The 24,387-nt window shown below is 44.1% G+C and overlaps 2 protein-coding genes across 5 annotated transcripts; both read right to left on the reverse strand.

Annotated features, from left to right (window-relative positions):
* Window positions 1-13,024: 13,024 nt before the first annotated feature.
* tmem275a (transmembrane protein 275a) lies at window positions 13,025-17,252 on the reverse strand. Its single transcript, XM_047589566.1, has 2 exons — window positions 16,512-17,252; window positions 13,025-15,606 (listed from the first exon to the last, which is right to left on the reverse strand). The coding sequence occupies exon 2, from the start codon at window positions 15,571-15,573 to the stop codon at window positions 14,959-14,961; it is 615 nt and encodes a 204-aa protein (XP_047445522.1). The 5' UTR covers window positions 15,574-15,606; window positions 16,512-17,252; the 3' UTR covers window positions 13,025-14,958.
* Window positions 17,253-18,604: 1,352 nt separating this feature from the next.
* kncn (kinocilin) lies at window positions 18,605-24,026 on the reverse strand. 4 transcript variants are annotated; one of them, XM_047590111.1, is made up of 6 exons: window positions 23,688-24,026; window positions 23,155-23,567; window positions 21,534-21,602; window positions 21,376-21,447; window positions 19,918-20,011; window positions 18,605-18,889 (listed from the first exon to the last, which is right to left on the reverse strand). In XM_047590111.1, the coding sequence occupies exons 2-6, from the start codon at window positions 23,306-23,308 to the stop codon at window positions 18,820-18,822; spliced, it is 459 nt and encodes a 152-aa protein (XP_047446067.1). In that variant the 5' UTR covers window positions 23,309-23,567; window positions 23,688-24,026; the 3' UTR covers window positions 18,605-18,819. The 4 variants fall into 4 exon arrangements, with proteins under 4 accessions (XP_047446067.1, XP_047446066.1, XP_047446068.1 ...); XM_047590110.1 differs by having other exon boundaries at window positions 23,155-24,026; XM_047590112.1 differs by having other exon boundaries at window positions 23,161-24,021.
* Window positions 24,027-24,387: the final 361 nt, after the last annotated feature.

Genomic DNA, 24,387 nt, shown 5'->3' on the forward strand with positions numbered 1-24,387 from the left:
GAGAATCCGGTTAGAAAACATAAATTAAAGTTGGGACAGTTTGGTGGAGGCGGACTCTGCACTCGGAGGTGCTAAGCTTGACGTGTCAAGTGTCAAAGCCCTGTGAAACAGTGTGAACTCTGAAGCTAGGGGTTGCCCTCCAGTGGTGAGAGGAGAGGGGCTTTTGCAGAAAGAGGACACGAGTATCATTCATGCAGCGCAAAGAGAAAGCACAGATGTGCATTAGGTTGTAAACACACGTAACTCTACAATCAGGACACATTATAGCAATAACATTATCTTTATTTCACCTTTATTATTTGATTGCTCACTTAAACTTTCTAGTTTTGTGTTTCATCTCTAACAAGTGACAGTCTGGTCTTCGTCTGTGTAGCAATTAAAGAAACTGGCAGCATGTAAGCGTTTACTGCGCACATCTGGATCTATTTGTCTAAATTTCCACAAAATACAAAAGAGTTGCTCAAACTTTCATGTGACTCAGATGTGAGTTGAACATTTAATGAAATTGCATGTGAATATTGTTTGACTTATTCAAGTGGGTTTTGTGGGTTAAACTAAGGACACACTGACTGGATGTGTTGGGGCCTGGTAAAGGAGGAGATATTGTATGAATCATCATGAGAGGGGTTTACAAATCCCACCAAAATAAAGTTGCCAAAAGGGAAATTCCTCACTCAGAGATGGGCTGGAATGAAAACACACACACCTTGACCTGGATGCACTCCTTCTCTCTTTCACAGCGTCTGGAGCAACTTCCTCTGCAGCGTTTTCACATCTTCTTTGTCATTCTGGTTCCCCAAAGACAGTTTACACAATAGCACGCACAACTGTCATTTACTTCTACCGTTGTATAAAAGCATCAAAAGTCATTTGAACTCTCTCAGTGGTCTTTAAAAAATATGTTATTGTCAGCTTTTTTTTTTTTTTTTTTTCATTTTGCGTTTAAAGTTTCCACATCCCTGTTTTCATTTAATCAGTCCTTTGCACTCTAGGCCGCTGTGCAGACTCTCAGGTAAGCGCAGACTGGTGCCGTCTTACACAAGCGTGTCCCAGGTTCCTCACTGTACCGTGGGAACTGTATCTGCAAAGAGCGGTGCATTGTGGCACAGGAGCTGCCAAGAGGGACAGAGGGATAAAACAGGAATTGTCCCTTGACCCATTTGGGACCCGATCCGTTTAACCGGCACGGAGCATCCTGTTCGTGTAACATCACCCGATTGGACCTGAACCGAGTCAAGCTGGAAGCATCTGATTGTTCCTCTCTGGGGTACGACACGGAGCGCAGACTGAAGGCACCATTATTCAACCGTCCCAGCCACACTGACACTTAGCTGCTGTCTCAATTAAAACTTGAGCACAAAGACAACAAATGGCCTCTTTATGTTTCCGGAGCTGTGAGTGAGAATCTCTTGGACGGTTTACAATGACACCTGTTTTCTTTGAAGGAGCTGGGTGATTCAGCAGGCTTGTAGCCAGTCCTTTGCTTGACTGGAAATACCACTCCCTGAATTATTTTATCACACAAGAGACTAAATGAGGTGCATAAACCAAGCCTTGCTTTTAGTTTCTCTTTTATGGAGAGGACAGTCAGCACTACATGATCATAATTACGTTTACGGGAAATAGCAATGAAGCATTTTAACTGGGTCAGGTTGTTCCTCTTTGTGTAACAAAAGTCTGTGATGGACAAGGATAACAAATATTATTATTACGAAAGACTTGCGTATAAGCCAAAACAAATCGATGACCAAAAATAAAAAAAAAAGCCAGATAGTCTGTGGTTCAGGAGTCCCAGAAATGTGCAGCTTTTCTCCATTTATATGAAAGCATGAAATTAATGATCTCTGACTCTTTTTCACGGATAATTATAGCTTGACTGCAACACTCCCTTTCAACTATTTCATATAAATAAGCTGGGTGTATTGGTCCATTTAATGTCTGCAAACGAGGAAAATATAAACCACGCTCCCGGTCTTTGTTCCTTTTGCTAGAAGAACACACCAAATCCAAAGGTATCCGTCATTCAGAAATGAGGCAGAAAAGATTCTTTTGTTTGTTTTTTTTCAGAAGAAACTTCATAATCACCAGTTTATCATTTTGGTCCATCTTGCCGTACTGTACTGAGTTTGTTTTTTACATGTCTGTGAATGCGACCTTTTTCTTTGCTTTTGAGCTACCTTCAACCTTACCTGACTGCATGCACTTCGGTTGACTGGGGTTAAGGGGAGGTTAACACAAACAACATGGAAAAGTGTTGACAGCCATATAGGACACCTAATCAATAACTGTGCTCTTGGACCGCTGGACTAAACATTACCTGTAGGAGGAATGACCATGTTAGTCGTGCACCGGGGAGCAAAATTAATTATGAGCTTGTGATAGAGGCGTGCAGAGAAGCGCACGTACTGTATGTGGTTTAAAATCCACTGAAAGCGGAAATACTTGGAAATCAGATCAATACTTTTTAATCCTATTATTGCTCATTTGCGCCATCCGAGAGGGCATACGTACTTCCCCCACATATGTTTCTTGTGTCACGCCGCGGGGGCACGCAGGGGGATGTCAGTTAATGTCTAAGCCCGTCATAAGAATAAGACCGAAGCAGTTCTGACACCATGAAATTCAGTCGGGGAGCCCATTGTTTGAGGCCGTATGATAATTGGAGTTGGCCTCGCTAGCTGTTTATGTAAGAGGGGCTTGTTTATTCATTGCGAGTTCAGTTCAGCGCGAAAGCCCCATCAGATCTCAATGGCCCCATTATTAGGCGAGTGGTTAAAGCCTCTTTCAAACTTCAAACGTAAGAAGCCTCCTGCTCAGGAAAACCGGCCTGGTGATCCGAAAAAAAAAAAAAAAAAAAAAATCTATAAGGAAATGTGATTATTCTACATGGGAAACAATGAGAAACTCTGAATGCATGAGGCCTGCTGTCTGCTCTGTGTGTTACGCAAGTCCCCTTTACCTTTAATGGACACTCTGGGAAACACATGAGCACTCTGAGCTCCAGATGCACTTTGTGCAATAAATAATGTGCAGTCATGTTTCATCTAACAGAAATATACATACAAATGGCCGTGGGCTGATTACATTTCCACTGACCTGTCAGCACAGTCTTTCCGTATGTTGCAAGAAAAGGGTCACACACAGCTGGGTTATTGTTCTGGACAAGGGGGGCCCCCCGAGTGTGCAAAGCCTCATTAAGAGCGGATGGCAATAAGCCTCTTTGACTGTACTCTCAGCGCCAGCAGACGCTGAACCAGGTGGAGTAACACCGTAAACTGCGTGTTTAAATCCTGCAGTTCGCTACACATTGCAACACAAGAGAACACTGCAGAAGATTTACTGTTACACCGCGCAGGAGACGTCACTGCAGGCTCCCCATGTGTTTTAGTGAGAGCTGGCTGAGGATTAGCCCAGTGAGGAATCTGGACGAAAGCGCTCTTCCCCTTCCACAGCTTCCTGTTCTCACTCCTGTCCTGAAAGGCCTCCTCCACCCTGTGTTGACCTGCAGAGCCCAGTGGTTCAAAGTAACGTCACAAGTGAACATAATCTTTGTACACAGACATGATCTCTTAACTGTAAAAGGTAGATAAATCTCTAACACCTTAAACATTGCTGTCGGGCTGCGCCCCCTTGTTTGTTATGAGCTGAGCCACAGATCTGAGGATGAACTGACAGGGCCCATTCATCAGCTGCGTGAATGTAGCGTCTCTTTATTGCCTCTTGATTACGCTGATCTCACCGTCATGCTGGCTGCGTCACTTGCCTAGCCATATGCCGATCGCTTGGTAAGCGACACTGACACCAGGCACAGTTATCCTGGCGGCACACAAATCCTCTGAGCTCAGCTGACAGGGAAAGCGAGGGTCAAGCAGCGGGGCTTTCCAGAAGTTGAATAAATCTGATAAAATGGGAAGAGGTTGCTTTTAAAAAAAAGATGATACTTGCAGATTGACGTGTTTTCATTTGATGCTTTTGGTAAAAAATAGATTCCATTTTTGCGTCCATCGTCAATGACTCAATTACAGCTCATATTAAATTACAAGTCAATGCATTTTTAAATCCGGTTTCAGGATATGATGCCACAAGGATCCGTTGCATCGTTCAGAAGCTACATATTCAGTTCCCCAATATGTTTTTTTTTTTTTTTTTTTTTTTAGCTTCCATTTAATCGACCCTTTTTGGGATATTTGATATCTTGTTCGATTTTAATGACATGCATTTAATGTGCAACAAGTTTGAGTTTGAGTTTGAGTTTGAGTTTGAGTTTGAGTTTGAGTTTGAAAAGGTGATGGAAACCAAACTGAATGTTAATGCCACCCATGCCTGCTGATGTTTGATTAACAACACGTAACCCACCATCGTACTTATATCTGTTGAACATGTGGACTGATGCTGCTCTGAAGCAAACGTTTCACTCTAAACATAAAAGAATGACGACACATGAAAGAAAGTAGCATCAACAGTGTCAATGAAAATTTAAGTTTTTTTGTTGATTGACATGTACATTTTTGTGTTCACACTAAAATATATTCAAGTTCTCTGTGCAGACGTTCAGTTATCCTGGTCATGGCACGTCTAACAATCACAGCAAAAACAACTGCACTCAAACAAAGTTCATTCAGACACCAGTTCAGCCTTCCTCTTTCAAATGCAAACTTGGCCTAAGGGAAAAAGAAAATTACAGCCTCCAGTAACTTCACAGTGTCAGACCTCTAAGTAAGCAGTTTGTCCGTATGATGGACGCAGGTTACTTTGTCCTGAGTCAGCTCTGATGACGCCACAAGTCAAGAACAGGGGAAACAGCTGCTTCCTTGGGTCGCCTGATATTTTTATTTCCACTGTGAATCATTCACTGCGGTCATGAAGCAGTAAGCACACGCTGTCCACCATATAGTAATTTAAGGAATAAAACCAGGTGCTTTTTTACAGATAATTATGTCCCCGAAAGAAGAAAAACTGTTTATACATTACTTGGCATTTACACAACCAGGAGTTCTAACAATTGAAATAGTGTGTCTGGGTTGTTTTCGTTCAGCGTCTCAGTTACACATCCTTGTGTAAGGTTTCCAGTTTCATGTGATTCTTTATTTCCTTCTTGTTTGCGCTGCAGCAAGTGAATGCATGTAATGAGATCAGGAGGAGAGGTGTAGCTGAGTTTTGTTCACATTCAGGTGGGTAACTGCGCCCTGCTACCGCGTATTGAAAACGAGACCAGAGGAACAAAGGCCTTTACTTCACAGCCCGCTGTTCAGATTTGAACTTATCAACTCTCTGTGAACAGCCTCAGGCCTGTGGTCACGATATGGCCCTGGAGACCCGAATAGGAACTCCCACAATGGCTGTTTAGAGTCTGTCCCTCTGTCTGTGGACGTAGTTTGTCTCTACAGTAATGCCAAAGCCACAAAAGAGGCAGTCATGAAGATGTACAGCTGAGGTCTAAGTGAAGGCCCAGTCAAAGTGGTGGACTAGTCTTGAAGTCAACTTGTTGTTTGCTACAATCCCATCGCGTTATGGCCTCCAGTGTCCTTTTTTATTCGCTGTTATTTGTTGTCCATGCTCCCACAGGCGGGTACAGTGAGCAGACCGATCCCATCGTAAAGGAAGAATAAAGAACCGCATGAAACTAAAAACCATACACAAGGATGTGTAACTGAGATGCCGATTAGGAACATATGAGAACCTAACGGCCGTGTAATCCAATTGTAATCTGTGCGGTTGGAGTAAATACATCCTTTCTGCACATGTTTGTCCCAAATGGGGTAAAGGTTGTGTGACATGATAAGGGTATTTGAATGGACAGAAATATGTCAGGAGGAAAACAAAAAACAGTTGTTCAAACAATATGAAATGCAGAACCGGAGGTGGGCAAACGTGGTCATCGTCTCCGACTCAGTTAATTAAGTCATGTCAACACATTTGGATAAAAATGCTTCTTCTTCTTCTGTAAAAATATGTACATTCTGACTGATGTTCATGAGCATGTAAACACACTTGCCAGTTCATTAGGTACACTAGTAAAAACTGACATAAATCCTACCTGGGTGGTGATTCAATTGTATGATCATTTTGAAAGATGTAGTTTGTGATGCTGTCAGACTGGATGAATGTTTTTACACTAGCTCAAAATGGGGTTGTCAAAAATTCTGCACAACAGAATACATTTCAATGGTAGCAAAAACTGCAGCATTCGAAATGAAAACACAGTTAAAATCAATCAATCTCTCTCTATTATATTAAAAACTGCTGAATGCCATAACCTTCATGAAGCTAAGATTTGCTGCAGGGCTGTTATATATTAGAACGTATTCTTTTCCACCGGTGTACCTAATGAACTGGCAGGTGAGTGTACACCTTATCTAAGTCGGACTCTCTGATCAGCCTGATTTGACTCAAGTTGGAGACATGTTGTCCATGAAGCCAGTGTCAACGTTGTTAGTGACATCTGTTTTTCCCCTGATAAAACATGTATCCCTAGTCCAGTCACTGCCACGAGCCCCTTGTCCACCGGTCGCCTTGGACTTTCCCTCCGATCCTGGACACTTGACCCCCACCCCTCCCCCACCCCCCCTCCACCATATTCACATATCACCTGTTCACGTTTCCTCGTCATCCCCACATGCCTCTCATTATCTCACAAGCCTGTGTTCGGGCCTGAACTTGACCCTTTTGCCTAGTTTTCATTAAAGCCATAGACTTTTGACTGCCTCTGTTTGGACTTTGTAACTTCAGCCTGTTTTAATGACAATCATCATCTTTTTATTTCCATCACTAAAATGACTTAACATCTTGGTCTGTCTGCATTTGGGTGACAGCGTTGTTAAAGTTGCGGAAATGCATAAAATAATTTATTGTTTAGTTGAATATACTTATTATTTAACACCTCTCTCCCTCAACTAAAAGCGGCCACCAAGTGAACTATAGTACAGTTCTTTTAATTGAACGATAAAGCGGAGCTGGACCCTAGAATACGTAACTCAGGTCAGTTATACATCACATACATCACAGGTTTTCAGATAACAGGTTTGACAGCACGTCGCGAATGGCCTACTTACTGCGGGGCTGCAGCAATATGTATAACATTTTATTAGTCAGCTGTTCAGCTATACTGCACACCTTATGACCCCATTGTCTGAATGGAGAGAGTTAGAGAGGACGCGTACATGGCTGGTTGTAACACACATAGAGAAACAAAGACGGCTCATGGAGGATTTACAGCTGCAGGGGGATTACATTTTATTACACATGCCATCATCGCTTGTAATCCACTTTAAGAGGACTTGTTTGCTGACATGATGCAGATAGGACAGATAACTTGAAACTGAGAATTATTCACTATTTAGTCATGGCTAAAATTAGCATTGTTAACCCGTGAAACCTGTGAAGTTGTGAGTCTGCAGATTGATTAAATGCTGATGAGTCAGTCACTATCAGTGAAAATGTGGAAATGTTTCCATGTCTTAATCAGGTTTTGCACTGTGTGCAGCACTTTAAACTAAAAATCTAAGAGTTTTAAATAGCTAATTATAGCAGCAAATATATTTTCATAAAGTCCCGGGGGAAGGCTGCACACATAATGCAGACCCGACTTTGAAATCCACATTCATCTTGTGAAGCTGACATGTGGACTTTGTTTTTAATGTTAAATATGAAGCAACTGATGTTTATGTCACTGTTCTGTTTCCATCTAGAGTAAATGTGTACAGCATTACACTTGCTTTATCACACTTTGGCAGTCGTCCACCCCTGCTTCTGTCAACAGTCGGCTCCAATAAAACAGAACATCGTTTACCGAAGAGTTTTTGGAAGAAGACGGAGGCCATGTGACCGTGGTAATCCCTACGAATCGCAGCTCAAAATATTTACACGTAGAAACGTTCCAACAGAAGATCCAAACAAGAACAAGTACCTGGAAAAAGGCTGTAATTAAATTGCATTTGAGAGAACACATTGCTTCATATGTTTGCTTTGAGCTGGACCTTCACTGGCTGTTTGGAGTCTGCTGGGGGAAGTGGATGCACAGACACTGGTTTGGCTTGTGGGGGTGTCTCAACGTGACCATGTGTTGGATCCGGAGGAACAATCAGACCGGGATGAGGGGGAGGGCTGCGGGGACAATACCGAGGCTGTCCGCTGTAGGCCCCATGCCACATAGAGATCTGATTATCCCACCCCCTGTTGGCTGGCCTCGCACAGTGGACAGACAGTGCACTCAGTATTTCCCTTCCCCTGTTGAGCGATGGGGACTCTCCTCCAGTCCCAGCCAGTGCACGGCAATTTAAAGGGGAGCTGTTGTTTTTGGATGGCCACTGTGGGAAAGTCATTAAAGTGTAAAGCATCTCTCATTTCTTTCTTTCTAAAGGACTCCTGGAAGAGACCTCTTCCTAGGCGGTGGATGGTAATGAGCCCTGACATGGACCGGCCACCCCCACGGTGCCGTGTGTGCCGGGAGCCGCTGCCATGGCGAACCGATTCTCTGCGAGAAAAAAAAAACAGCCTGTCGGGTCGCTCGGTGAGGAGGGCTTCCTCTCTTCCACAGGTGGCCAGTGTCTACCAGGACGCTAGTAAATCAGTCCTTTTCTTCCTGCAGGAAGAGGACTTTCACTTACTTTAGTGGCTGTTGGTACGGTGGGTCCTCTGCCATGTGCTCCAAAGATCAGCCTGACATTATTTATTTAAAGAGGACCTGGTACCGAACACGTGGCCGTTAAGGATACTGAGATTCCCCGAGCTGTCTCATCTTACCGTTCTAATCATTATTATTCATTGCAATATATATTTAAGTGGTGAACTAGATAGTGCACGAGTAAGCAGAAAACTACCTCTCATCCTTTCTCCTGTAAAATGGCACTCGAGACAGGTTGTTATCAAAGCATTAGAAAGCCGCAAACAGACGTAAAACTGTGCTGAGATAAAGGTGCAAGTGGCTGTTTGCACTCCGTCGTAATACCGTAAGCATGACTTTACTGCACGAACACATTCAGGGAGTTCCCTCCGGGCAAGTTCAAGTGGTGCACATAAAACAATTAGAGGCAATTCAGTTCATAAATGATCAGCAGATAAACAGCCCTCATCACTGCGGTGCAGCCGCAGCAAAAAAAAAAAAAAAAAAGAAGAAGCAAAAAGCTGACATTAGTCCTAATGTTGATTTTCAGAGTGTGACAGCTTCTCTCAAATGTGGAGCACAGGAACCGGTCTGAAGCAGTCTGCTTGCCTGTGTTTTTCATTCATTGTCTCCAGATTTCTTTGAAAAACAGGGGCCTCTGCTGGAACCAAGCGGTACCACATGTTGTTTACAAGCCCCTCGACACCCCAGGACTTCTCAAACACAGTGTTCAGTTCAGTTCATCTTTATTTTGCAACCACGCAGCTGTCTCATCAAACATAATCCATAAAACACTCGCTGCACACAGCCTCCCAGCAAAGGGTTTAACATCCACGATGCTCTGGATATCATGTGCATTTTTAAGGTTTACTGGAAAGTCCACTCACCTCGGAGTGCTTTGGCCGGACTTGAGAGTTGAGTATTTGTTCAGTGGTCACCCTTAAATATTGGCACAGCACTGTTCTATTTTGGGTTTGTCTATTGATCTGTTTGGTTAAACAGAGGGTCACGCGCAAAAGGATTCACAGAACATGTCAAAGACACAGAGATGGAAACAAGCGGAGAAACCGCTGCGCGGGAGCTGAGAATTACTGAAGCAGCTTGAAAGCAGCATTGATCGGCTTCGTTGATGGCTGGATATATGGGAATGTGTGATTGATTTGACAGACTGACGCTTTCACGTGAAGCCGAGGCCCTGGGGTCGCCGTGTTATTTGCATTTCCCACAACTGCACTGGGGTCTTTTATCTGTGCGACACTGTGTATGTTTCCGTCTCGTAGGGCCCACATATAGTTTTGTGAAAAGCGAGGTTACGCAACAGCCCGGCCGCTTGAATATGCTGCCATTTAACTGAGGGTGAATGGAGGAGTTAAGGACAGCAAGGGACCCATTGTTGGCGTTCATTAGTATGCAGAGAGATGCAGATTTACTATTAGGACCCTTGTTGGTTTTGATCAAAATCAATTGTGTCTTAACCCCCCAACCACTGATCTGTGAGGAGCTTTCTTCTCGCCCTCGCATTGCGCCAGTCATAGAGGCTGACAGAAATGGTGAAGCAGTCACGAGGGCCGCCCATACGTGGCACACGGAGAACCAAAACAACCCTATCAGTGCTTAGAATGGAGCCAGCTTTGCCTGATATGTTTTCTATCAAGTCATGTGTTCAAAGGTACTCAGAGACCAATCTTGAGTAAACACCTCGTTTGCAAGGTTGCAGAAGTCCTGGACTGTGTTGCTGTAGGAGCAACCAAAGTTGGATAGAAAGTCAATAACAGGGAAATTGTGAAACTGTGACCTCATTGCTGGTCTGGAGAAGCAGTGTGTGAACCGAAATTGGACACCCATTGTAGTCTGAATGGACAGTAGCCTGCATGCAAACAAGCAACAGCCTGGCTCATTTTAGCCTAAACACAAAGATTCATCCCAGTTCTGTAAATCTTCCTCCTCCTCCTCCTCCTCATCCCTCCTTTCTTTTGGAAGCGGCATGAACTGGGTTAGGGTTATATAACCACTGTCTGATCTCATAGATCCTCAGCAGCTCGTCTTCCCCTAATCTTTTCAGCTTGATTACACCGTCCATCCCCCTCCTCTGCCGACTCATTCAGTTCAGCCGAGAGTGTTCTCACACAACTTGCGCATCCACAGGAGCGCATGAACAGAAGAGGGCGTCGGGATCCGCCGCGCTCCGGTTTGGAGCGGATCGGATGCTGTCCGTGGCTGCAGGTGCATGTGTGTGCGCGGTTGTGTGACGGCTGTTTTGTCCCGATCTTTGCCATGACAGCGAAGAAGACGTGGCGCACCTGGCGCTCCGCCGCGCGCAAACCCACCAACCTCGCCATCGCGAGCGATCGATCGATCTCAGTCTCATCGCTGCACCCCTGTGTCTCTCCGAACAAGAGGCTGCAGCATGTCAACAGAGACAGACAGTACACTCCAAATGTCTGACATGCCAACTGGATATATAGTCAGTGGCTTTTGTAGCCGGTGAAGGAAACCTGGAAGACTTCTTGCAATCCATTCATCAACATGGATGCAACTGAAGTACTATGAGGTGGTTATGTCAACATTTACTACCTCCCGGTTACAGCCCGTCTGTTCCCTTTTAAAGTTTTTCCTTGTTCGGCAGTCATAAATATAATCACACTGCCCTCTTCTTATTGTGTGCTCCACAATAAAAGTCAGCAGTCTGACATCACAGGGTGCAATGATGTGATAAAAAAAAAAAAAGGAGAGACCCAAGCCAAAGCCTCAAACAGGGTGTCTGCTGGGAGCGTTTATCATTACCCATCATTAAGCTATTCAAGAATCGTAACTTGATTTCAGGCAATAAGGAAATCTGCAGCGCTGAATAGGGTGAAATTGTCAGCGGCAGGGAATGGATGGTGCTTAGCATTTTGAAGAAGTTGCAGCTTTACTACGTGGATTTTATAACACATGCTGGAACACAGAGAAGCATAGCGGTTCAAGGGTCAAAGGGTGATGTGCATTCATTCCCGCCTCTTTTTTTTTTTTTTTTTTTTTTTTTTAGTGTGACAGGTAAGCTAAACAGCAACGGTTAATCATGACCCCTCTCCTTGAACTTTGCTCCCCATGAGCATAAACATGTAAATATTCTGCTCAGTTCGCAGCTCAACCCGCAAACCTGTTCACCTCCAGAAGGCAGTAAATCTGTGGCTAAACATTTAATATGTTTTACAAGCCTCTTCACTCAACTCACGGCCGAGAGGCAAGAAGATGCAAGTCTGACACCAGCCCCATGGGAAATGTTCGGCGCATCGCAGCATGAGTATGGAAGGATATGAAAGGAGGAGAGGCGGGGAGAAGAACCAGCGGCTCGGGAGTTTCCATGTTTCCCCAAAACGTTAAGTGTTCCGGTGCAAGCTTAATCACAGAAAATCCCATTATGTGCGGTCGATACATGACAGCCTCGGCGTCTTGGCCGGGTTCCCCGCTTGGCTCATCCCCGTACCAGTAACAGGCCTCAACCATCACCATCTGCCGCATCAAACTTTAACACTCCTTTATCTCGTCGTTAGCTGTAAACGTATGTGTAAGATGCACCGGGAATCCCTCGGAGCAATGCAGAGATACGGATGAGGGGTTTTCACCCCCTCTCAAAATGCCACTGTAATATTTGGCCTAAACCTTAACTGACAAAGGGAGTTTGTAGTTTTTAAAGCCTAAGAAAAAGATCATTTTATCATCTGAGGCTGCCTCAGAAAGTAGGTCGCCCGAGATTGGAGCTTTCGTCATCTCATTTACACAGAGGAGCTTTATCAACGTCATGATATTCAGAATCATATTACTGAAATTAGTGCTATCAGGTGAGGCTGCCAAGCGCCCTTGATAATCACCCTGTAAAAGAGCGATAACATATCCTCCCTAAACCTGATAGAAAGGGAACATCTTTTTCCAAATTGCAGTGACTGAGTAACCTTCATACAGTTTTATGTCTACCCAATTGAACAGATGAAGATAAAGTGGTTTTCCGACAGTCCGGCGTTGTTGTCCACTGACATCTCCTGGCTTGTTGTGAAATAGCAGCCGCGTTTTTATGTAACCGCGCCGAAACTCAATTGTGGGGCTGTGGCGCCCTCTGGTGGAAAACCACCGTGTCCTCACGTGTAAACACTTGGTAGAGGAGCCAGATGGAGCTCATATTGAGTTCTTTACTCAAGGCCATCTTGACGTAATGTGTGAAGAGAGGAGGCAACAGTTTGTGTCCTTCACGCCAGATTTGCCTTGGAGTTTAACACTAGAAGTGACCTCAGCAGAGCTGAAACATTCAGCTGACTAAATAAAATTAGCAAGCTCGATTCAATGAATTGTAGTTTGAGGGATATGTCAAGAAAAAAAAAACTGCTACTGATGTTTTAAATCGTTGTAAAGTCAGAGTCTTTCTGTTCTGGACAAAAGGAGGAAACTGTCTTCTTCTCTGTTTTTCTGATATTTAACAAACTATACACCTGTTCAGGAAAATATTGAGCAGGATCGTCAGTAATAAGGTGATTATTAATTGTGGAAGGAGACTTTCTTGAGGTGAGCAGGTTTTACCGCCACCTTTCTGACCATCTGGGAAACCATTGGTAACTTTATGTCCTGTTGTTTTCCCACTAACTGCTCTTTACGGCCTCCATCTCGGAGTAAATAACAGATGCGGAGAGCAGCGTAACCTGAAAGCGACTGTTACCCTGCAACGTTACACTGAACTCTCGCTTGAATTTTTATCACATAACAAATCCAGTTGGACATTTTTATTCATTTCCCTCCACGATGACACTAAATGCAATGTAGCGAGTACACAACGGCGCCACTCATACATAATCAACCACCTTGTGTTCTACAGAAAGAGCCTTCTTTTTTTTTTTTATTAGTTATATCATACGAAGGATTCACATTTGGAGCGGTTACTTCAAACTATATTCCTTTTCACAAAAATATGGGTTTGTTTTTAAATGTACACAGATGAAAACACAGAGACAACACCAATGGTTCACAACAGGGTGTTTGCATTTCCTTAACTCAGTTTTCCAAACATGCACATTTTTAGCTCAGCGCTCTAATTTGGCACAACAGAGAGAGAGAGAAAGCTTTGACAGGGAACAAAAATAAAGGAACTGCATGACAAACAATTTCAGGTAAAAGCGTATAAGGGAATCTTTTCACTCTCCTGCGGCCACATAAACATTTCTGAAATTGAACATTTAAGTCATTTGCATGCGTTCTCAACGCTCACAGAAAAATCAAAATAAATAACTTCTTGAGGCTTTTCTAACAATATGGAATAGAAATCCAGCTTTCTGAAGAAAACTACTATTGTGCACTTTTATATATATAGCCCTCATTAGTGTTGATCCTGATATCTCAGTCTAAGGCAACTTTCCTTTCAAAGGAAATCAGGCGGAAATCGAATGTCTCCTCTGATCAGTCAGGTTTATAACCGACAAGAAGACATCACAGTGAGAGTGAACTGATTTTTTCTTTTTTTTTTCTTTAGAAGTAATCTGGATATTTAAATTCTTGGCTTTCCATTGTTCAAGATGACAGAAGAAGAAAGTCCCTGCTCTACTTGGATCCTGACCTAAACTGCATTACAGTGTCTAAGAACGGACGAAAATAAAAACTGTGATGATATCTTTAGTAAAAATCAAAACGAAACGAGAGGAGAAACTTAACGTTCACAGTGTTAATGTTGGTGTTGTGACGAAAGCTACATCGAACTACGAGAGTAATTCTCCCACCGCTGCGTACTTGTCGATATACTGCAGATGTGCCGGCTGCAATGTCGTAATCTCAGGTAAGAGACTATTGCTTTGGGACCCCAGTGACCTACAACATAATGTGCCCCCACAACAAGTTCAGCGTTGGCACACAAAATGGCAAATGTCACAGTTCAACGACTGACCTTTCGCGTGTAATCTTTGAAGATTTCAGAACAAATAAATGGTCAAAATTTTCCGGCGAGCCCCGTGAAGTCGCCGCTGACAGACGGGCGAGGCTCCCGCTAACCAAAATGAGGATGAGAAGGAAATGTTTACGCTTTGATTTCCACATGAAAACTGGTCATAATGCCCCACGTTTAAGACGGAGATCTGTAAGAAAAAACAGCACAGGAGAGAGGTGGGAATTTGAATTCCCGCCTCTCGGTTCTTTGATCCACAAATACTTGCATGTTTCGTTAACTTTGCATGCTAATCACCAGTTGGCACGGCAAGAGAAATCAAAAGCGTGTTCTCGACGACCAGAGACATGGCATCACGTAAACTAGAGGACACAATCACACCCAGCAAGCCCTCGACTCGGACAGATATTTACACTGCTAGTACTGCTCCGTCCTTGGAAGAGTTCCCACCCTGCTAGATGACCACTTCTTCACGTGGCAGGTTGATCCTCACCTCCCCTCCCGCTGCCGTGGAGGCTGAGTAGACGGCGGTGGCGGAAAGACAAGAAGGGCCGTTGGTCTCCATGGTGAAGATCTTGCAAGGTCCCGGCGTGGCTGCGTCCGGAGTCTCTCTCTCTGGGCTGGAGGCCCGGGACGACCCGGGGGAGGATGTCGGGCTGAGCTGCACGGCGGTGGTGTCCTGCAGCGTGTGCTCGCTGGTCTCTATTTCAAAGGCCGCCCCGCCGGCCAGCCCGCCGTGTCCCATCAACCCCGCGCCCCTGCCGCCCACCTTCGACCTCTGCGAGCTGTTGGGAGGGGGGAGGCGGCTGCACACGCAGCAGGCCCCGAAAAAGGAAAAGGCCACCAGCAGCAGGATGGGTCCGATGATGATCGAAGGGTTGGCAGAAGGCACCAGTGACTTGAAGGCGAGCGCTCCCACCAGGGTGATGTTGAGGCCAGCCAGCATGATGCACAGGCCGCAGGCGCAGCAGAGGGCCGGGGAGGGCAGTCCATGAGGGCGAGACTTCCTCTTCTTCTGGGGCTCCTTTTTGGGCAAGGGGGTGCCGGTGTTTCTATCGGTGATGACCATGGCTTCGCCTCCGGACTTCTGTCTTCTATTTACCTTTTTTTTTTTTAATGAAAACACACAAGAAAAGAAACATTTGTTGTCATTACACTGCTCTTGTTCTGTGCCCTGACCGGTTATCTAATAACGTCTGTGGGCACAGTGAAGCATCCTTTCTGAAAGAGTCTGTAATCCATCAGTGAGCTCTGATCGTACATCACTCTGTTCTGCTGCCGCTTGACATTACAAACATCGAGAGGGGGGGCACAGACATGGAACGTCGTCCAAGCAGAAATCACTGTGGTACAGTTGAAGTCTGCGTGGCTGTAACAGTCTATCGGTGACACCTGTTTGTCACACAGCCTGACCTGGTAGGACTGCTGGATAGAAAGCTGTATGATTTGAATTATAATTAAACTATGTGAGGTAGGCTGTGAGATAAATACAGCGTGGTTCATGCTGACGAACAGCAGATTGAAATAAACACTGCAGCGCAACAGCTGAGGCATACTCGACTGTATACAGCCACTGTAGCACAGTGATGCATAATTAAATGATATCTAACCCTCGGCACAAACGAGATGCATGTACCCCGTGACTCCCGCATCAGCACTTAAAATGAAAACTCCTCTCTGCTTCTAAATAACTGAAGACGTCTCCTTTTTATTCCCTCCTGAATTTTTGTGAAGTTAAATGTGTACAATGGCCGGTGCAGCTGTTTCATTCATGTCAGCTACAGGCCACTGGAGGATTTGAGTGTTTTAATCAAATCAGCCCTGTCATTCCAGCATGCACCCGTTCAAGAGCAATGCAAAAGAAAAAAAGAAAAAGAGGAGGTGTGACAATACATCCCTGGATATATTACAGACAGTAAGTGAGAACTGGATTCTGCTCAGATTTAAATATCCACAGCGCTAACGTGTTGCATCCCGGTCAAATTAAAGCGTAAAAAATGGTCTTACCCTTTATGTTGATACACTGAAGGTCTTCCCATTGTTTGGATTTTAACCGTGATTCAAATTACTGTCATAACTGAGAGGCTGAGAGGTTGCATAAGCGCCAAACGAGGGATTTTCATCCTGCTTTCGAGTATTTTTTTTTTTTTTTTTACAGTCCTGAGGGCACAAGTCACGAAAGCCATTCAATCAGTGGCTCTGGAAACGCGAGGGAAGGCGATCCGACCTGCCGAGGAGTAGAAAATCCGCCAGGAGAGTGAAGATCACTTAGGTGAGACGGCATTTCTCGTTGAGTTCAGGCGCAGCCGACGCGCGCCGCTCCTGGCGTGGACACAAAGGCGCGTGGAGCACCTGACAGGTCACCCTGCGACGGAAATGGAGGGGAGACAGCCGGTGCGTGCGCCGCGTCTCTGCTCGGCGGTCGGCGGCGTGAAGTCTTCATTTTTCATTAGTTCATATCTGATGTGCCGCGTACAGCATCTCCCTACCCTCTGTGGAGCAGCGGACGCGTAACTCTCGCCTCCTCCTCAACCATCCATCCGTCACCGGCTTCACCGGCGTGTGTGTTTGTGTGTTTGTGTGTGAGTGCGTGTGTGTGTGTGTGGTCTTGTTTTAAGTTATCGTGGTCAGATGGTTAAATCGTGTTGAGGTTTGGTTTGGCTAGGTCAACGGTCTGCTGGTATTTGCTTCAAATCACAATTCACGTCCTTTCAGCAATTTAATTTTAAATGTTAAACGTAGATCAGAGATGAAAGTGACTAATGGCCAACCCCCTTCTAACGAGGTGTGCTTGATAAAGGGTCAAGCAGTTGAAGATATTGGCCTAATTAATAGGTAATACATCATATGATTCTTAATATCCTTTCAGATCCATTGATGGTCGTTATTGAGTGAGTAATAAAGGGGCCATACGTGTCTGACTTATTTATTGACTTTGGAAGTATTTTGATCTTAACTCAAGGGGATGGTTTTCTTGATGACGGCCTATTGATCAAATGTTCCACATATTTTTGTTTTCATTCCTTGCTCTTTAAGGAATATGCACCAATCAGCCACAACATTATGACCACTGGTAGGAGGGGTAAATAACATTGACCATCCTGTGACGATTCAGTGTTCTGCTGGGCAGCGTTTAGACCTGGCTTTTGTGTTGATGTTACTTGGACACGTACCACCACCCCTAGACCAGACCCCATAAGAATGGGGGTGGGGGCAGCCATCCCCAGCAGGATGCCGCCTGACACAGGCACTCAAACAAAAACATGAAAAAGAGCACAGGGTGTTGACCTGGTCACTAGATCCCAAACTGACCAAGTATCTGTGGGATGCACTGGAACAAGCCTGATCCACAGAGGCCCCTCCCCTCAACCCATAGGACCCAAAGGCCCCCACTAACCAGACAGTACAGGACCCCCTCACAAGGCCCATGTCCATTCTCTTACAAATCAGAACTGTCTTGGAGGCTGACCTACACAATATGAGGAAGGTGGTCGTAATGTTATGCCTGATGGCTGCATATTCACGTGTTTTCAGATAATGTAGATAAGCATACATTCTGTGTCCTTCCACTGTTTAACTCCACACAGACAGGAGGGGAGGGTGGGGGAGATTGTGGAGTCATTGTGATTTGACAGCTGACAATCAAGCTGCTGGTTGTCATCAAGGCGCTGCGGACTCCCAGAGCTCCTGTTGCTGAGATTCATCAACACTGCCAGGCACTTATTCAGCCTCGCAGCGTGTTGCACTTTTTTGTCAGGCCACAGCATTCGTCCCCACTTTTCATGCAGCAACCATCCTGCGTGTGCTGTCCTGAATATCAATGCATTATGTCTCGCTGTGGGGGTGCAGGTCACCATGTACACGCAACAGCTGTAGCTACAGCATCTGTGTGTGTGCGCGCGCACATGCACGTTCTTTTGTGTTGCTCATGGCGAATACAAGCGGGAGGAACTTAAGTCGTATAATCACATAATGACCATAATAATTTCTTAATTGGAGAACATTGGAGAACATTGTGCGATGATGAGACCGTTGGGCTTAATTTAGTCCTCTCAGTCTTCGGAAATAACAAAACACTCCACTAATAACCGCGCTGCAATCTTTGTATGTTTATTAGATCACACAAGTTCAACGTGATGGGGTGATCTCAACTTACAGACAGGACGCCAACTTATTAACTGTACCGAAACAAGTCCAGAAAGATTCAGATCAATATTTCTTGACGTACACGTGTAGAAGTCTGCTGCAGAAGGTGAGGAGGAGGAGTAGGAGGAGGAGGTTGAATTATATTGATCAGTCATGTCAGGTGATGGCGTCACGGCAGGTCTTGATCGGAAGGCTTGAGTTTCCGTCTGGATAAGACATCTGGCATGTCTGCGGACGTCCTGCAACAGACCAGCGCATGAGTCACGCAAGCGAGGAATGTTAAGTTCTGCGTGTGTCTGGGTGAAACGAGGTTGATGAAACTGAGCTTAAGCATCTATATTCCCCCAAGTAGTCCAAGATATGATGTGAGGTCTCATTGTATTTCGGCTACAGAATTACTGAACTGCACAAACAATGTCTTGTTGTAGCTTAAATCCGACCTCAGTGACTTTGATTGTCTGTTTCTCAAAAGAATTAGGCCTTAAAACGGACTATTATGTCACAAATATCATTCAAGGTTTTGGATTTTGTTTAAAGTCTGCGTACAGCGTTTGGCATCACAAAGGTCGGTGCATGGAGTGTGTGGTTGATGCATGATCTAATCTGACATGATTGAAATCCATTCAGTCTATCTGGGTTACCGTAGCAACAGCACCCAGAGTGACTGCTCGGCTACAAAAAGGAGGTGATAGCTTGCAAAGTCCACTTTTCTCCTCCAAATTACTTGGAGTCAGCCAACAAAAGAGAGCACATGTTCTGATGTAAGGTGTTTTTTTTTTTTTTGTTTTGTTTGTTCTTTTGCCTCCAATCCTTACAGTTTTGCTGCAATAAAAAAGTAGAAACTGCTTACCCACCCAGATATTCACAAGCACAAGCTACTGAGGTGCAGCAGAGACGAGAGGTTTGTTTCTTTCAGAGTATGAAAGTACAACATTTAAATATGCTTCTACTAATGTATATAGTAGAATAATGTATATAGTAGTATATCACAGTATATCACAGTATTCAGACAATACTGATCTTTTTCTTTGTTACAACATCTTCCATGTGGCACAATCTAATATACTTGCGGTTGGAGCTGCTCCCTTGATAATGTATTCAAGAGATAAATGTGTTTCCGAGCCTCTTATGTGCTGCCATCAACTTCACCATTTTGATCATCGTTACTTTTTACCGGCTGACTTTTTGCTCCTGTGTTTACATCCCAAACCCACATTAGTTGCACATGAACATGATTCGCAAGACACAGGCAGCGTTGGGCCCATACCCTTCGTCCGGGTTGGTCTCAGCCGTCGGCCCACCCTCCACGAAGGTTCCCATGCGACTCTTGGAGCGGTCCAGATTCAACTGACTCTGGGTTCCTGGAAAAGGACCAAATAAACATTGACTGTAACAGCTCGTGTTTCTATGGCCTGCATGGTCTCAGAGCTGTATCCTGCAATGAAGACTGGCAGTGAGGGAAAACCAACCACCTTCACTGACCTAAATATCTGCCTTCGCCTCTTAAAACGAGAAAAACTATTAGAGGCAGTTGGGGCTGGGCGCTAATTTTTTTCCCGTTATAATATGAATTTTTAATATACCAGCATATCGGTGTATTTGATTACACAGGGATCGGAATGGTGCAACTGCGTCACTGTGAGGCGTGAAGATTGAAAGGTCCGAAAAATGAAGCAGCAAAATGAGAGGGCTTGTGCCAAAAAAAGATGCCTCGTCAGTTGTTTTATTTATTTATTTATTTATAAGGTGACCAGATGTCACCAATTTCTGGGGACAGGCCCCGTTTTGGATGACCTGTCCCCCGGCTAAAGCTGTCCCCAAAAATGTCCCCAATTTAAGCTTATTATGAATGAGAAAAAAACGTTGCGCGCAGACCACAGTTATTACGGTAACCGGTCTTGCTCTTTTGACATTACAGACAAAGCAGTTTAAACATGTTTAAATATGGTAATTAAACTCTATTATCTTTTTCAAAGATGTGTTTCTGTCTCATTAGTGTTTCACTGATTGAAATGAGGTGGTCTGAATAATAGGAACATGTGCCTGTACAACAATGCATAATATAGTTCTACAAACCAGAGCCTCCAACAGCTCTCTCAGTTATTTTAAATAAATGTTGAATACTATCATCTCCATGAAGCCGAGATTCAGTGCAAGATTTTTTATTATAGAACATGTCAGTTGACCCTAGTGGGGCCATGATGTGTAATCTCTAAATACTAAGGGAGTTAAAGGACATATCAATGTAAAAATCAATTTTCAGTATAAAATACAATAAAAAATATTCTCTGCAAATGCTTTCATCCATTTTTATGCATTAAGATTGAGTATTTAAAATAGATTCCTGTAAATTATTTGTTACATGAATCAATAAAATGTAATGAAAATTCAGTGTTTCATCTGAACTGTGCATATTTATTTACCATAGCTCTATTTGCTTCTTTCAGCACTAATACATCTGTAACTGCATTGCATTGCTGCATGATGCCACTACACATTTTGTTTTTGGATAAACTTAAGTTTACATATGACACGTGACCTTCCTTTCATTTCTTAATGTGAACTGTCTAATAGCTGCAGGCACAACATGTCTTCTCTTATCGCCCGCTAACGCATTACAGTTTTTTTTTTAATCAACACACAGACTTGATGGATCAGTTTCAATTACTTTCTAACGTTACGTGATAGCCGCGTTAATTAGCTGCCCGCCTCTCTTCCCACTCACCTTCTCGTCTCAGTGTCTCAGCCGGTTGCTCGGGAGCGGGGTTGGCGGGCGTCGGGTGCACTCTGAAGTTTCCTGATAAGAAATTTTTTTTCACAAATGTGTTCCTTTAAGATAGAAATCACTTCATCGCGGAAACAAAAGATTAGCAAACGGCTTACCAAAGGACGGGAGGATGTGGTTGATGTTCAGCCAGGCTTTTATGAAGGGGTAGATTGAAATGAGAAGGCCTGGAGAACAATAATTTGTTTTTATCAATTATAAAAATGGCTTGAAAATAATGACGGATTAATTGCTGTTAACAGTGAAAACTGATGTGTATTCTTTGTCCTGATATGTCTGTGTGGCGAAATGAAGGCGGTAAGGGAAGGTGAGGGAAATATCTAGTACCACAGCCTCATTATTTAGGGACATGAAATTTCCCTGTGATATAAAAACACAAATCTCATCATGAGCATTTTCCAATATTTTTTACTAACACCCGTGAGACAAAACAGCAGGTAACAAAAAAAAAACAACAACAAAAATGAACCGGTTAATGAAATATCTATGCCCAAACTGTAACGGCCTCGACGTAAGGCTTCAGATTATCATGCCAGATGCAGCCTGTGATGTTTCTTCCTGTTCAGCTCAAAGTAATATCTGAGCCTCGGGGCTTGCGTGCCTCTCAGTGGCACTGCGCTCCAATTCAACACAGTTATTGATTTCCCTTATAAGCCAGAAGGGCTGGCATTAAACTCTGGCAGGTCTTGAGGGTGGCTGTGATGCATGTCTGTGCTTAAAATGTCATGAAACTGCAGAAGGAGTGAAAACAATCTGCCGAGAACACTCTGTTCATACTCATTAGTCAGCCTATGTGTTGGAGGAGGCATCGCGGCACACGAGCCCCGAAAACACAAATTTAGATGCCGCACAAATGCTGCCACAGCGAACGTCTGTGACAGGCTGCAGCAGGCCGCCTCTTTGATTTGCCAAATACTGCTGAAAGAAAAAAATTAATTATTGAAAGCTGATCAAATCATCGGCGAGAACGTGTTCCACATTAACTATGCATGCACGCCGATGTTGCTCTCGTCAGATCAAAAGCCCTGCTCCTTGCGCTTTCCCTCCCGTTAAGGCACTTCTTTATCTCGGCGGCGCAGTTCCTCGAACTATCGGCTGGTTCCAGTTACACCGTTGTATCAGATGAACACTGGGTGGAAAATGTCACATTCCGCAGATGTTTCACCTGAGTTGTTGACATTTCTTTTAAACAAATACTGAGCAGTTTGCAGATTAAATAAGAACGTGTCTCTCACATCTTTAATTTTTCTCCCCCCTTTTTTAATTGGATTTACTTCCTCGTTGTCAGAGGCCTCACAGATCCTGCTGTAAAATATATGTTTTGTTTTGAAAATATTTAACATTACATGGGATATGGATGGCCGCATGTTTATTATCATGTTTTTCAAAGGACTCATTCATAAAGAAAAGTTTCATATCCTACATGTCAAGTTTGTCACCATGTTTGAACTCAGTTAAGAGGCCATTGAACAAACTGTTATAAAAACAAAAAGTGGCCACGCACATGTGAAAGAAACTTGCTCTTACATCATTACTTGTCATGTTTTACAGATGTGGTCAGAGGTAATACCACAGTGGCCTCTTTAAACGCATCATCACCTGAACAAGACATCGTACCGGGAGGAGGAAGAGTCACATCTTCTCCTTCAATCTTCTATAATCTTCCAACAATAAGTCTTTGAATAACTGGGTCACTGGTTCCTACAGTGTCTCACGTACACTCACCGAGGCCGCCAGCTCCCAGAAATATACCTCCTACGGCATCAGCGTCACACTCCCTGGACACGCCGATGATGATGCAGCCCGCCACGATGCTGAGCAGGGCCGAGCCCACCCGTAGCCCATGGTACTCCCCGATGCTGACGGGGTTCATTCAGCAGGTGGAGAGCCCCCACCCTCACTGCCACCGGCATGTAGACTACGATCTGAACAAGCCTCGCCCCTCCCTGCCTTTTACTCTCCCTTTTTTCTCAAGAAGTCTCATGCATCTTTAAAGATGGAGCTCTGGTTTCTGTTGCCGCTGGAAATTAGAAAGCTCGGGGCGCTGCCTCTTATGACAGTGACACGCATGCTGCTAAAAAAATCTGATCACAGCCCTCTTCCTACCAGCTCTGGCATCCAGTATCCAGCACCTGGGGGGTAATTTAAAAAAAAAATGAACACAGTATGTCAAGGACTTCTGGGTAAAACACAGCAGAGTGACTACAAGAAAGTGAAGGGTGGAGAGAAAAAGGAAAAAAGGACAGTTATACCGACGGAGTTGGACTATGTGCTACTTGCGTGATTTGTCAGTGAGCTTGAAGGGAATTTGTAATGAAAGGTTCAGAGAGTCCTCTACGGTGGGGGCCCGAGGCCATCCACAAAGGCATGCAGTTGCCATAGGAATAGCATATCCATGGCAACAGAGGGAAAAAGAGGGTAAGCAGGATTAAGACCGGTGAATAGGATAACAAATGAACTTACAGGATGGAGGGGAAAGTACTCAGTCAATACTAAAGGAGTTAAGATAACTTCTGTGACTCGTGACCCCTGGTCATGCTTTATTATTTATTCTCTCAGAATAATTCAGAAAACTTTATTTGATTTTTTTTTAACCGGCCATGGTGGATGTAGACGTGACTGTCAGAGTAAATATGCATTGTTAATAAAGTTGCCAAGTTGTGTACCTTTATTTATATGTATAATAGCAGAAGTGATAATGTATCATTTCGTAGCTCAGTCCATGCTAACTTAACATTAAATGGTGCACCTATTTGAAACAGGCGTATTGTTAATGAAATGAACCCCAAACCAATAAATTTATTTGAGCATAGAATTGTTATTACTGCCATGCAAAAATGGTGTAAAATGAAACTTTGTGACCTTGTGCTCAGAAGAGATTTTTCATTTGATTGAGCATAAGTGCACAATTACCAATCTATGCATTTGAAATTGTTTACCTGCTTTTATATA

This window comes from Mugil cephalus, chromosome 7 (assembly GCF_022458985.1).
Source record: "Mugil cephalus isolate CIBA_MC_2020 chromosome 7, CIBA_Mcephalus_1.1, whole genome shotgun sequence".
NCBI classification, from domain to species: domain Eukaryota; kingdom Metazoa; phylum Chordata; class Actinopteri; order Mugiliformes; family Mugilidae; genus Mugil; species Mugil cephalus.

What these genes read in the sequence shown, in the direction of transcription:
- tmem275a (XM_047589566.1), bottom strand. Translation starts at nt 15,573, where the DNA reads ATGGTCATCACCGATAGAAACACCGGCACCCCCTTGCCCAAAAAGGAG.
- kncn (XM_047590111.1), bottom strand. Translation starts at nt 23,308, where the DNA reads ATGAACCCCGTCAGCATCGGGGAGTACCATGGGCTACGGGTGGGCTCG. An exon ending in AGCTGGCGGCCTCGGTGAGT is followed by an intron (nt 21,603 to 23,154) that starts GTACGTGAGACA and finishes ATTGTTCTCCAG; the next exon opens with GCCTTCTCATTTCAATCTAC. An exon ending in CCACATCCTCCCGTCCTTTG is followed by an intron (nt 21,448 to 21,533) that starts GTAAGCCGTTTG and finishes ATTTCTTATCAG; the next exon opens with GAAACTTCAGAGTGCACCCG.